A 12,952-nucleotide genomic window follows, 5' to 3' on the forward strand; every position below is an offset into this window, starting at 1 on the left:
GGGAAAGAGGGAATATGATACACAGAGAAGTCCTGGAGGAAACTGGAAAGGAGAGGCAATCAGCTGCCAAAGGGTTGACCTTGTAAAGGAAGAGTGATACTTCTTCCTTTGAGTCCAAAAGGAAGGAGTAAAAGTGAGAGAAATTTTTGAGAGATGAATCCAGTGTGAAGACAGAGAGGAAAGATTAAGAGGTTCACAGGCATGGCCTCAGTCTCATAAAAATAGAAGGGAAGGGCATACCGCAGAGATGGAAGAGATGGGAACAGGTGGAATGGCATGATGAGTGTGGAAAAGTTTGAAGAGTCACCTTGAGGGATGTGACAGGGAGCCAATAAAAGACAAAGCATCACTGGGCTGCACTGATTGCCGGGCAATGAGGTCAGTCAGGGAATCTGGGGTTCAGTCAGCAGGTTCCGGTGAATTTTTTTTTTCAGTAATACTCCTGGGCCCAGGTGTGAAAAAAAGAAGATGGGGGTGGGGTGGGGAGGTGGGCAGGGATCAACGACTCTGGTTTGGAAACTGGGCAGCAGGTAGGCAGGCAAGGGCAGAATTGAGTAGTCTAGGCTGGGGAAGGAGTCAGATAAGACCAAAAGGGGTCCAGGGACTTGAGGCTAGAAAGGTGAGGTCGTGGGAGAGGTGAGAGAGCGGTGGCTGTGCTCAAATACGGCAGCCCTGAATAATGGAAGCAGAGCCATTTCAAGCGATAAAAGCTACAAATGAGCTCCTGGGGAATGATGGAGTCGAAGGACACAGGAATTGAGGGCAACTGCGAGGGATTGAAGTTAAATGACACAAATGTTGATATTAAAAGAAGCCTAGTATAGTGGAAACAAGTCTAGGCTGGGTTCTGGAGACCTGGGTTCTACTTGCAGTTCTACTAACTGTGCCCACTTTGGGGGAGTGGCTGCCCTTCTCTGGGGTGGAATCAGAAGACTTCTCAAGGCCGTTTCTGCTCTAGACGGTAAGGATTTGGGGATAATAGGAAGGGACGGGTTGACGAGGACGATCCCTCCCGTTGGGCTGCCCTTCTCCCCAGAGGAGCCCGGAACCTTTCTGCTGTGCTTTCTGCCCGGACGTGCCGGAGAGGAGACCGGAAGTCCTTTGCCGGCGGGTTCCGGGTTTCCTGGGCTACTACGATGGCGATGAGTTTCGAGTGGCCGTGGCAGTATCGCTTCCCGCCCTTCTTTACGTGAGGCTCAGACCCCGAGAAGCCCCGCTGGGCCTCCCTCCCCTCCCTAGGACCCCGGGCTCAGCACTGATGCTTCAAATGGGGAGGGGGAGAACGGATCCGGTCGCCGCCACCCTCAGTCCCTCACTTTCTCCCCCGAACGCGCCTCTGGCAAGTGCTGCCGCTCTCCCTCTCACTTCTCTAATTCTGCGCCCCACCCGCTTCACCCGGCAGGTTGCAGCCGAACGTGGACACTCGGCAGAAGCAGCTGGCCGCCTGGTGCTCGCTAGTCCTGTCCTTCTGTCGCCTGCACAAACGGTCCAGCATGACGGTGATGGAAGCTCAGGAGAGCCCGCTCTTCAACAACGTGAAGCTACAGCGTATCCTCCCTCAGCCTCTTCCACACCCCGCACACATGCACTTCCACACTTTCCCACATGCCCAGACTTCACACTCCTCTTCACCCACAGAAGGCAGGTTCCAACCCCAACTGGCCTGGGGAAAGAGCCAGACTGTGTAGCTGACATCCATTTTACTTTCAGCTCCAACCCAAATGTAGCACCAAGCCCTCTTGTCCACGGCAGTGATGAGTACCCAGCTGTCGTTCAGATTTTAGAATTTCTGCCCTGAAGCCAAGTACCAAGTTTTTCAACCTGAGCCTTTTTGACTCGTTGAAACTTCTCTCCTCTGTATGAGGCTCAAACTCTGGCATTACCTTTAGTAATTTTCTCTGCCTAGTCTCCTTGTCCCAGGAAGTAAGTGTTGTTTTTCTTTTGCTGCCTGATTCATCCCTAAACTATCTAGAGGATGGCTGGAGGAAGGAGAGAGGACAGAGGGTGAGAAATGATAGTACCTTTCATTCAATAAAGCTCTTTCCTTTTTTTTTTGCGGTACGCGGGCCTCTCACTGTTGTGGCCTCTCCCGTGGCGGAGCATGGGCTCCGGACGCGCAGGCTTAGCGGCCATGGCTCACGAGCCCAGCCGCTCCGCGGCATGTGGGATCTTCCCAGACCGGGGCACGAACCCGCGAACCCGCGTCCCCTGCATCGGCAGGCGGACTCTCAACCACTGCGCCACCAGGGAAGCCCCTAAAGCTCTTCCTTTTAATTACACTAGTTTCTCTTTACCTTCGTCCCCCCAATATGCAGAAAATGCCAGTTTATATCCTGTTGGGGCATTGCACATCTATGTGTGTAGGTGGGAGAGGGGTAGTTTGTAGCATAACCCTGGCTCTGAGAAATTTTATCCCACCCAGTTCATTCCATTAATACCATTCCCTTAACCTTAAACCAGGGAAGCTGCCCGTGGAATCAATCCAGGTTGTATTAGAGGAACTGAGGAAGAAAGGTGGGTTCAGTTCCCCAGATTCCTTATTATTCATCCTAGTTGGGTTTTCCTGAGGGCAGATTAGCACAAGTCTTTTCATTTTTTTTAACCTTTCAGTGGCTTTTTTTTTTTAATTAATTAATTTTTATTTTTGGCTGCGTTGAGTCTTTGTTGCTGCGTGCAGGCTTTCTCTAGTTGTGGCGAGCAGGGGCTACTCTTCATTGCGGTGTGCGGGCTTCTCGTTGCGGTGGCTTCTCTTGTTGCAGAGCACGGGCTCTAGGTGCGCGGGCTTCAGTGGTTGTGGCTCGCGGGCTTTGTTGCTCGGGGCACGAACCCGTGTCCCCTGCATTGGCAGGCGGATTCTCAGCCACTGTGCCACCAGGGAAGCCCCCACAAGTCTTTTCTTTCACGAACTTTTTTTTTCTTTTTCTCTCCTGGCTTGGAGCCCAGAGTGTTCTGTACAGTAGCTCAATTCCCTGGGTTCTTTTCCCCCACTGGTATACAAAATTGAAATCTCTCCATCTGTGCCCCAAGACCTGAAGGGGAGAATGGATGCCTTGCAGATAGTAATAGTAAAACAATTCTTAAATTTCTCTTTCTGAAAGCTGAGTCTCTTACACTCTCTTCCGCCTTGGTTTTTGCCTCATTGTCTCTTCTTAGAGCATGCTGCTTTCATAAGTATCTGTTTTGCAGGGAACCTCGAGTGGTTGGATAAGAACAAGTCTAGCTTCCTGATCATGTGGCGGAGGCCAGAAGAATGGGGGAAGCTCATCTATCAGTGGGTGAGACTATTCTGACGCGGTGACCCATGGCAAAGGAGAATGAATCTGTGCGCAGCAGATGCCTGGTGTTTTCAGATCCAGACTGAGCAGAGTGGGAGGGGGCAGAAAGAGGAAGTGTAGGTCTTCCAGGCAAGCCTCTTTCAATGACTCAATTTCCCTGGCTGGAAAGAACTTTCCTTTTTTTGCCTGTAGGAGGCCAGAGGCTATATGAGGCCATGTTTGAAGAATGCAGTACTGGAAACCACGAGTACTATTGTTGGCTGGAGCCTCTGGCCACAGGAGATAAATGGGGAAAGGAAGGGAAAAAAACACAAAAACCTGGAGCCCCTCCCCCACTACATCCTTATGGGGCTGTCCACAGTATAAATGAGACTTTCTGAACAGTGTGGGTGTGGGGACTGACTCTCTCCCTTGCATTCCCTGTCACCACCAGCCCTAAACATTCCCAGGGGAGAGAGGAGGGGAAGAAGCGTCAACAACCCAAATGTAACAAGCACACACCACCCATTCTTGAACAGGAAAACAACCAGAATGAGAGGTCACTCCTCAGACACGTGAAGGCCTGTGGTTTAGTGGTTCCGAGCGTGTGTGTACATGTATAAATATAGCACCTGTAGGGTTTGTGGGTTTTAGGCCACTCCTCTGCTGAGGTGACAGCTCTGGTCTGGGAACAAGTATCATTCCTGGGTTAGAGAGGTGGAGCTCCTGAGTTTACCTTCTCCCAGGAAATTCCTGGTTCTTATTCAGTCCCTGTTTTCTGTGTCCATAGGTTTCCAGGAGTGGCCAGAACAATTCCGTGTTCACCTTGTACGAACTGACCAATGGGGAAGACACAGAGGATGAGGGTAATGCTTTTTCCCTTTCTCCCCAGTTTTGTTATCTGAATCCTCCTCCGTCTAATTTTTGTTTACTTGACATTCAGATTTCCCATTTTTCTGCCTCTAAATTCCAAATACTAAATAATACAAAGGTTCTTAACCCATGTCCAAGATTTCCATAAACCATCTGAATTCACATGCAGAGAACCCACAGATTTTGTTTGTGGGGGTGTATGTGCATTTTTCTCAGCATAGAGTCCATATTATAAGATTTTGAAGGGCATCTGTGACCCATGAAAAGTTAAGAATTATTGGTAGAGATGCCGAATGAGGAACTAGGGCAGGAGATTAAGCCTGAAATTTCATTCCTTGCTGACTCAGGCTTTCTTTTACCCTTTATTCTTATAGAGGGCTCAAGATCTGTGGGTGTCAGCTGAAGGGATTGGGCCAACACTCCCATCCCCACCCCCTGCCCTTTAGAATACTATGGTTTCTGGCCAGACGAGGATTTGTATACTGTTTGATTTTTACATAGTGTAAATACTCTCTCAGCTCTTTTATCTCTGACTTCATATTCTGATCCCCAGGATCACCAAAAGTACCAATCTGAGCTGGGGAAAAAGGGACATCTCCCCTTTCTGCCAGGCCTGGCTGCCCCAGCAGAGTTTACAGCCCTTGGCTTTACCCCGCCTTTCCTGCAGGCCTCTGCTTGCTACTCCCACCATCATGCCATGACTTCAGTGCTGCAGCCTTGCCCAGCCCACCGCTCAGGCCAGGCAAAGCTGGAGGCTTCCTCAGAAAGCAAGCTCCCTGACTCAAGAGCTGGGCCCCTGCAGGGGGTGAGGTGTGCAAGCCTGTTAGGGCTTGCCTCCTGCCTCTCACATCTCCCTGCAGTATCTTGCCATATCTCCAGATACTCAGGGGGCCCTTGGCTCCCAGCCTTGTTCCTTTTCACTAGGAAAGGGCAGATATCTGTGCTGGACCTTAACAGTCTCCTGGCCAGAGGCATGGCTATACCTCTTTGTGTTAGAACAGGTCCTCCCAATGGGTACAGATGCAGTTAGGGTCAGCGTACAGTGACAAGGGACTTGACCTCCCTACACTTGATTGTCAGGGCCCCTTCTTTGTGGCCCACAAGCAAACGGTGTTACTCTTGTATATCAGACACTAGTGGGCGGGGGGGGGTTAGTGCGAGGGTGCGTGTGGGTTGAGTCTGACAGAAGAAACAGGAAGGGAGAATAAGCATGAACTCCCATTTCATGTTGAGTCAGGCTTTCTTCCACTCCTTACTCCTAAGGAATACCCAGGAAGGGTGGGTGGGGGCAGCTGTAGCAGCACAGCTGGCCTGGAAAGTGCTGTTTCCAGCTGGACTGCTCTTCTCAGAGGTCTTGAGCCCCAAGGAGCTGAGTGTCCCTGACTACACATCTCTCCCTGTCCAGAGTTCCACGGGCTGGATGAGGCAACCCTACTGCGGGCTCTGCAGGCCCTACAGCAGGAGCACAAGGCCGAGATCATCACTGTCAGCGATGGCCGAGGTGTCAAGTTCTTCTAGCAGAAACCTGTCTCCCTTTACTTCTTACTTCCCACCCTTCCAGGGCTTTCAAAGGGAGACAGACCAAGTGTCCCCACAGACTGGATCCGTGACTCCACCAGACTCCAAAGGGCTGCAGTTCAGGGGTGGGTTTCCCACTTATCCCGTGTGTCTGTCCCTGGGATAGGGTGAGGCTGAGGTGCCAGGGAGAAAAGATGTGCTGCTCCCTGCCTCACCTCCTCTCATGAGCTGGGGTCTGTAAACCTAAACACAGACTTCATTTGTGTCACACACGTAAGTACATACACACATGCACCTGCACAAGCTTCAGTTTCTTCCCCCTCCCATCCCTTTAGCTGCTGCTCCCTCCTCTCTCATGCTGCTGGTGCTGGATCTTTCCTAGGGGATGGGCGAAGCCCTGGCTGCAGGCAGCCTTTCAGGCAATGTGAAGATAGGAGGCCCAGGAAGGGGCCTGGCAATGAGAGGTGGGGCCGGACACTGATTTATGATATTAAAAAGCTTAACCCTACTGCCTGCTGCTGAGGTTATTACTGGAGTGGGCAAAGGGAAGGCTGTGAAGTGTTAACCCCCTGAGTGAATCCCAGCCTAGGAGAGGGGAGAGAATGCCTATGGCCTTTGAAAAGGTCCTGTTGTGCTGGCGGGCTCCAGTGAGCCTGTGGTTTTACATCTGCCCGGTGGGCTGTGTGGGGGAGTGCCGATGGCACACAGCAGCTTGGGGACAGACTGCTTTCTGTCTCTAAAATGGAGTAGCTTAACGACTTCCCTCTCCCTCACCATCTCCCTGTGGAAGTCCTGAATTACTCTGAAGCCCCTCCCTCCATCCATCTGCTCTGGGTGGGGTAGTTGAGGCCAAGGGGAGCTGAGGGGGAGTAAACCGGATATGGACTTCGGTTTAGTAGAAACTTTGGCAAACAGAGGGGGAGGAAGGAGAGCCCACAGAGCAAAAACAGCCACTCTGGCCAGGATGCGGTCTAGGTGGGGAGGTGGAGAGGATGGGTGACCTGGTCCTTGGTTTGGGGGAGGGGCTTGTTTTGGGGTGCACACACCCATCCCTGTGCAGCCCGGAGGGACTGGGGACTGCGACGTCGGAGAAAACCAGATCTTTCCATTGACCTCTGTATTGTCGGCCTGGGGCCATTCCGGACGATTAGGAGGGGGTGGCGCTACCTTATCTGGGTCGTGCAGGCTGGTGGTAGCCTCCTCCTCACCACCCCCCTTTCTAGGGCCGGGGAGCCGCGGTCACTTTTCATCTCCCTGTCCCAGTACCCTGCTCCCCCAGACAGGTTTGCGCACTCGTAGTGCGGGAGGACACACCGCTGCCTCGCACCCGGCTCCGGCTTCGGAATGAGACTGAGGGCGGGTTCTCCGGGAGGCCAGGGGGAGGAGGGCCAGCTGCCGGGGGCGGGGCGGTGGCCGAGGTGAAGGGCTGCGCCACGGGCTCCACTGCGCTCGCGGCTCCGAGGGGGCGGCTCTGGGGGAGTAGGGCGTGTCGGGGGCGTGTCGGGGCGTGGCTGCGGGGCAGGCGACCCTGGGCTGGGGCCCCAGTAGCTCAGGCTGAGCGCTGCGCACCCAGCCAGTGCTTCTGTCAAGCCGCTTCCTCCGCAGCCGCCCGGCTTACCGCCCTGCGGCGCCCGGCCCTTCCTCATGCTGGCACCCCCGGCCCCAGAGACCGAGGTCCCTATGTCCCAGGCGGAGGCCGACCTGGCCCTGCGGCCCCCGCCGCCTCTCGCCGCGGCGGGGCCCCCCCGCCTCGGGCCCCCTCGCCGGGCGCGCCGCTTCTCCGGGAAGGCTGAGCCCCGGCCGCGCTCCTCCCGTCTCAGCCGCCGCAGCTCAGTCGACTTGGGGCTGCTGAGCTCTTGGTCCCAGCCAGCCTCACCCGTTCTGGAGCCCCCTGCTCCTCCGGACTCCGCTGGTTCCGGCCCCGCAATGAGTCCACCGCCTACCTCTGAAGAGCCCACTGAGGGCACGTGGACCGCGGGCGCCCCGGTGAAGGCCGCAGACTCCGAGCGTCCGGAACTCGCGGGCTCCGCAGGAGGGTCGGGGCCCCGGGAACCGCCGAGGATCACCGAGGCGGCGGCCCGGGAGCGGCGGCGGGAGCAGGAGGAAAAGGAGGACACGGAGACTCAGGCTGTGGCAACGTCCCCGGACGGCCGATACCTGAAGTTTGACATCGAGATTGGACGTGGCTCGTTCAAGACGGTGTATCGAGGGCTGGACACCGACACCACGGTGGAGGTGGCCTGGTGTGAGCTGCAGGTGCGGCTGGGAGCCCCCTCGGTGACGCCAGGGGATGGGACCCTTTGGAGGTCTTGGGATGGGAGACCCAGGGGACAGCAGCAAGAGGGATGTATTTTTCCAGTCAAATATCCAGACACTCTTGTCTCCCTTGTTCTGATGATCCATGGACCTGGCTGATTCCTGGCTGCAGAAGGAGAAACTGAGGCAGGTGGTGTATGGTGGCTCCCCTATGGATTTAGACATTCTCACTTTACGGGCTCTGTACTCAACCCTGAGAGGTGGAAAATAGGATGGGAAATTGGGTAGGGAGCCAGTTCAGACCTGAGGGGTGGTTGGCCTCACCACTTTCCTGCAGTGGTTACCTACTATCTCTTCCCTTTCTCTCCCTTCCCCCTAAGTCCTGAGACCCTCAGTGTGACCCTGGTCCCCCTGCTCCCTCACCCTGGCTCTTTGCAGATTAGGAGGCTGGAATGATGGAGGCCAGCAGCTGAGGCAGGGTACTCTCCACTTCCAGATGACTTAGGGCTATTGTGGCAGAACCGGGCCCTCCCACGCCCCTTCTGAAGCAGTCAGATTTCTGGACTTCTCCACAGCTGGGGGCGGGGAGACAGAGAGCTCCAGCCCTGGCCTGAGTCCAGTCCTGCCCCTCATCCCGCTGCCTACCTGAGCTCTCCTTTCTCAGATCCAAAGGTGCTGAACCCCATAGGCTTTAGGGGTATGCTGGTTTGAAGGAGCTTCTTCCCATAGGGGAAGAACCCAGTTAAGTCTGAGCTAGCAGCTTTGGATTCAGACTGGGGGGACAGGGCCTGGGGGGAGGGTCCTCCCCTCCAGCCCTGGCACTGGGCTTGCCCCTTGCGCCTGCCAGTGCCGCGCCCCAGGCTCTAAGCCAGGCAAGGCAAGGCGGCCAAACTGGGGTGGGGGGGTGGTGGAGGAGGGAGATGGTGGAGGCGAGACAGCCATGGGGCAGGGGGCAGTCTCCTGGCACCTGGTCCTGGATCCTTTGTCTCTTTCTCTGTACCTCCCTCTGCAGCCCTCCTGCCTCCTGCCTGGATCTAGCAGTTCCCAGTTTCTGAGGCCAATCCCCTTGCCGGCCCCAATTCTCTGCCTGCCGTCTGCCTGCTGCCTGCCTGCTGCCTGCCTGCTGCCAGCCCCTGGGCATCCCCTCCCACCCCACGGCCGGCCTGGGCGGCTACAAAGGCGCTATTGACTTCAGGGCTCCTGGACAGGGCTGCATAAAAGCGCTTGTGTCCAGGAGGGGGTCCAGGGGGCGGCCCCAGGCCCATGGTGGGTGTGTCCTTGGAGCAGCCCAGGGGGGCACACTGGGAATTAGGGATCTACAGTCGGTGGACAAATGATCCCACCCACCCAGCCCCATCCGTTGGCTCCTACCCTCACTTCTCCCTCAGCCCTGCACCATGTGCTCCAATCCCCCCTCTCCGTGGGGGTCCTGGGCCTGATGTGACTGTGACCCCCACCCCCTACCCCACAGACTCGGAAACTGTCTCGAGCGGAGCGGCAGCGATTCTCGGAGGAGGTGGAGATGCTCAAGGGGCTGCAGCACCCCAACATCGTCCGCTTCTACGACTCGTGGAAGTCGGTGCTGAGGGGCCAGGTTTGCATCGTGCTGGTCACCGAACTCATGACCTCGGGCACGCTCAAGACGTGAGCTCTGCGCCTGGTGGTGGGAGTTGGTGGGAGGACTGGTGGTGGGAGGTCTCCACTGCTTCTGGAGGAGCCCAGCCTCCTCAAACGCTACACGCAGGTCCAAAACCAGGCTCACTATCTCTCATCCTCCTCTCTTGAGCGTCTGGAGGCCTCAGCTGCCCCCTAAGGAGTCTTCCCCCACGCTGCCTCTCTCCTCTGCAAGCTATCCTATCTTCCTGCAGCCTGCAGAGATCTGGCACTGTCACTTCTCTCCTTAAAACCCTTTCGAGTTTTCCCACTGCTCTCAGGATAAAGTCCACACTCTCTAAGGACTGCTCACAAAGTCCTTATAGGATCCAGCCTGCGTTCCAGACAAACCAAATTCCCAGCAGCTCCTCGCACCCTGCCCCATCACTTGCTGTCTCCGTGCCTTTGAGCACTGGTGTCTCTTCTGCCTGGAAAGTCTTCATCCCTTCCCATTTTCACCCTTGAACGCCTCTTCATCCTTCAAGACTCAACATAAAAGTTATTTCCTCTCTGAAGCCCTCCCCCACGCCCGGGGCAGTTAGTTATCCCTTCTGGCGCTTTCACAGCACCTTGGGGGCGGCCCTGTCTGTGCATTTACCGTCCGACCCCCGTTTTGTAACCTCCTGTCTACCTACCACACCCCCGACTGCGTTTCTGCTTGAGGACTGGCACGGATCTAGGCTAGGAGAGGCTGGCAAAAGATGCGTAGGCGGGGGAGTGGGTGGGGCTACTGGGAACTTCCCAGTGGTGGTCTCCCTCCCCAGCTTATACGTCCCCCACCAAGACCGTGGCTATGCGCCCTCCCCCAGATACCTGAGGCGGTTCCGCGAGATGAAGCCGCGAGTCCTTCAGCGCTGGAGCCGCCAAATCCTTCGGGGGCTCCATTTCCTACACTCTCGGGTACCCCCCATCCTGCACCGGGATCTCAAGTGTGACAACGTCTTTATCACGGGCCCTACAGGCTCCGTTAAGATTGGGGACCTGGGCCTGGCCACGCTCAAACGCGCCTCCTTCGCCAAGAGCGTCATCGGTGCGTCCCTCCCGGGGGTCCTTGCCATTCTTGCCATCCCCATGTCAGGAGAGAGCCTGGGGACCCCCTCCCCCTAGCAGTGTCTTTCGGGATCCACGGAGGTAGAAGACCACAGGGAAGATGGGGAGACCTATGCTATTCCCTCTTCCCCACACCCCTCCCCCAATCCCCCACCCTCACACACACAGGACGGGGAGGGGTCGGTCACTTGCACTCCAGAACTGCCTAGCCTCTTGTACGCTCAAGGGGAGGGACGAAGCCATAAAGGAGGCACTGCAGCCTGACACCTGCTGTGGATCCTACAGGGACCCCGGAGTTCATGGCCCCGGAGATGTACGAGGAAAAATACGATGAGGCCGTGGACGTGTACGCGTTTGGCATGTGCATGCTGGAGATGGCTACCTCGGAGTACCCTTACTCTGAGTGCCAGAATGCCGCGCAAATCTACCGCAAGGTCACTTCGGTGAGAGGGGGCAGGGAGGAGAGGGAATTACCGGTCCCCTTTACACTTCTCCTGCTCCAGCCACCTCGCGGTCAGTGCCCTTTCCCTTAATGAAAGCAGGCTGGACATAAAGACGCCCTGGTGAACACTGAAGGATATTGGATGCACACAAGGCCCCTGCAATACAAGCTATTTAGAATAATGTCGTGTGTAGCGCTCCCTAGAGCTTACAAACGATTTCACATCCAATCGATGTGAAATCCTTCCTGCTGCCCCGCGGGGTGAGCAGGGCAAGTGTTCTGCCCTGCGTTTTGCAAATGAGGACACACTGGCTCAGCGAGAGACTTGTTCAAGGTCACACTGTCGATACTTGGGGGGACTGGGATTTGAAATCACATCTTCTAGTAGCAGTCGCGGTGCTTTTGCGTCTGCACGCCCTGCTGCCTCGGGCAGGGACGGGTGTGTCAAGCAGAGAGCTGGGGCGCAGAGGGCGGGAGGCCTCATGCAACCCCGACCCTCAGGGCACAAAGCCGAACAGCTTCTACAAGGTGAAGATGCCCGACGTGAAGGAGATTATTGAAGGCTGCATCCGCACGGATAAGAACGAGAGGTGGGTGGAGGGGGCAGGGTGGGAGTGGGCGCGGGCGGCGGTGGGGCTCGGCTCACGGTGGCGTCGCCCTCAGGTTCACCATCCAGGACCTTCTGGCTCACGCCTTCTTCCGCGAGGAGCGCGGCGTCCACGTGGAGCTGGCGGAGGAGGACGACGGAGAGAAGCCAGACCTCAAGCTCTGGCTGCGCATGGAGGACGCGCGGAGAGGGGGGCGCCGCCGGGACAACCAGGCCATTGAGTTCTTGTTCCAGCTGGGCCGGGACGCAGCCGAGGAGGTGGCGCAGGAGATGGTGAGCGGAGGACAGACTGCCTGCCCTGCGGCTGGGCACGTGAGGGGCGTTTGGACGTCGACTGGAGGGGCCAGTGCCTCGCTGGAGGGGTGCCTGGGTGGTGGGAGGGGGGCTCAACCCAGCCCTCTCGGCATCTCCCGCAAGGGTCACCCTGCATCTCTGGCCTTAACGCACCCCACTCGAATGCACACCTAGTGTTCTCCACAAGTTGGAGATTTCCTTTTCCAGCCTTGGGTCCTTCCACCTCCCTGTTTTACTTCCTGCTTATCCGGTTTTCCTGAAATGCCCTTCTCTCCAGCTTATCTATTTTTCCCTTTTTCATCCCCCATCCCCCCCATGTTTTTTTCTCGATCTTCCTTCATGCTCAGAACCAACCATTTCAGAAAGCCTGACCCCTCTAGAGTCAAAATTAAATGCTTTTTTCCCACTTCAGCAGGTCCTCCATTACTGGACGGGCCCCCATTGGTCTTGTTTTATACCAGGATACATTCCTGTCTTTCTCTTACACTAGACTATAAAGTCTTGGGGGCAGGGACTGTGTGTATTGGTTTTTCTATCCCTGAGGGTGCTGAGCACGTGATGGGAGCTTGTTAATCACCCACATCTGTACACAGCTTAGAGCCCTTTCCCGTGCATTTGATGGTTGTTACCAACCCCGCATGGAGTGACTTTATCCCGATTTATTGATGAGGAGATAAAAGCTCAGAGAGGTTGAATATCTTGTACAAGGTCCCAAAGCAAGTTAAGGGCAGAATGACTCAGGTTGATCAGATTTTAGGTCAGATCACCCTGCCCCACCGCCTTTACATGCCCAGCAAAGCTTGTTATTGAAATGAATAAGGACATGATGAACAGAAGCTGGTGGACCAGGAGAGGCATGTGTGGGAGACAGAGATGTGGGGCTGGTCTTGGAAGGCCTGAGGGGGGAAGGGAAAGAGTATGAAATTCTTGATAGAAAAATGCAGTTGAGGGCTTCCCTGGTGGCACAGTGGTTGAGAGTCCGCCTGCCGATGCAGGGGACACGGG

General features: G+C 56.0%; 2 protein-coding genes across 2 annotated transcripts in view; both read left to right on the forward strand.

The window, feature by feature from the left end:
* The first annotated feature begins 1,092 nt into the window (after positions 1-1,092).
* VPS25 (vacuolar protein sorting 25 homolog) lies at positions 1,093-6,151 on the forward strand. The gene is made up of 6 exons (XM_007449863.1): positions 1,093-1,189; positions 1,403-1,548; positions 2,461-2,514; positions 3,187-3,275; positions 4,045-4,120; positions 5,533-6,151. The coding sequence occupies exons 1-6, from the start codon at positions 1,137-1,139 to the stop codon at positions 5,643-5,645; spliced, it is 531 nt and encodes a 176-aa protein (XP_007449925.1). The 5' UTR covers positions 1,093-1,136; the 3' UTR covers positions 5,646-6,151.
* Positions 6,152-7,227: 1,076 nt separating this feature from the next.
* WNK4 (WNK lysine deficient protein kinase 4) overlaps positions 7,228-12,952 on the forward strand; it is a 15,958-nt gene continuing 10,233 nt past the window's right edge. The window contains exons 1-6 of the mRNA XM_007449864.1: positions 7,228-7,901; positions 9,373-9,545; positions 10,364-10,584; positions 10,890-11,047; positions 11,548-11,636; positions 11,710-11,926. Of these exons, the coding sequence (XP_007449926.1) occupies positions 7,290-7,901; positions 9,373-9,545; positions 10,364-10,584; positions 10,890-11,047; positions 11,548-11,636; positions 11,710-11,926 (1,470 nt within the window). The 5' untranslated portion in view covers positions 7,228-7,289. The remainder of the gene's footprint in view (positions 7,902-9,372; positions 9,546-10,363; positions 10,585-10,889; positions 11,048-11,547; positions 11,637-11,709; positions 11,927-12,952) is intronic.

The sequence above is a fragment of the Lipotes vexillifer genome, unplaced genomic scaffold (genome assembly GCF_000442215.2).
Source record: "Lipotes vexillifer unplaced genomic scaffold, Lipotes_vexillifer_v1.1 scaffold2106, whole genome shotgun sequence".
NCBI lineage: Eukaryota > Metazoa > Chordata > Mammalia > Artiodactyla > Lipotidae > Lipotes > Lipotes vexillifer.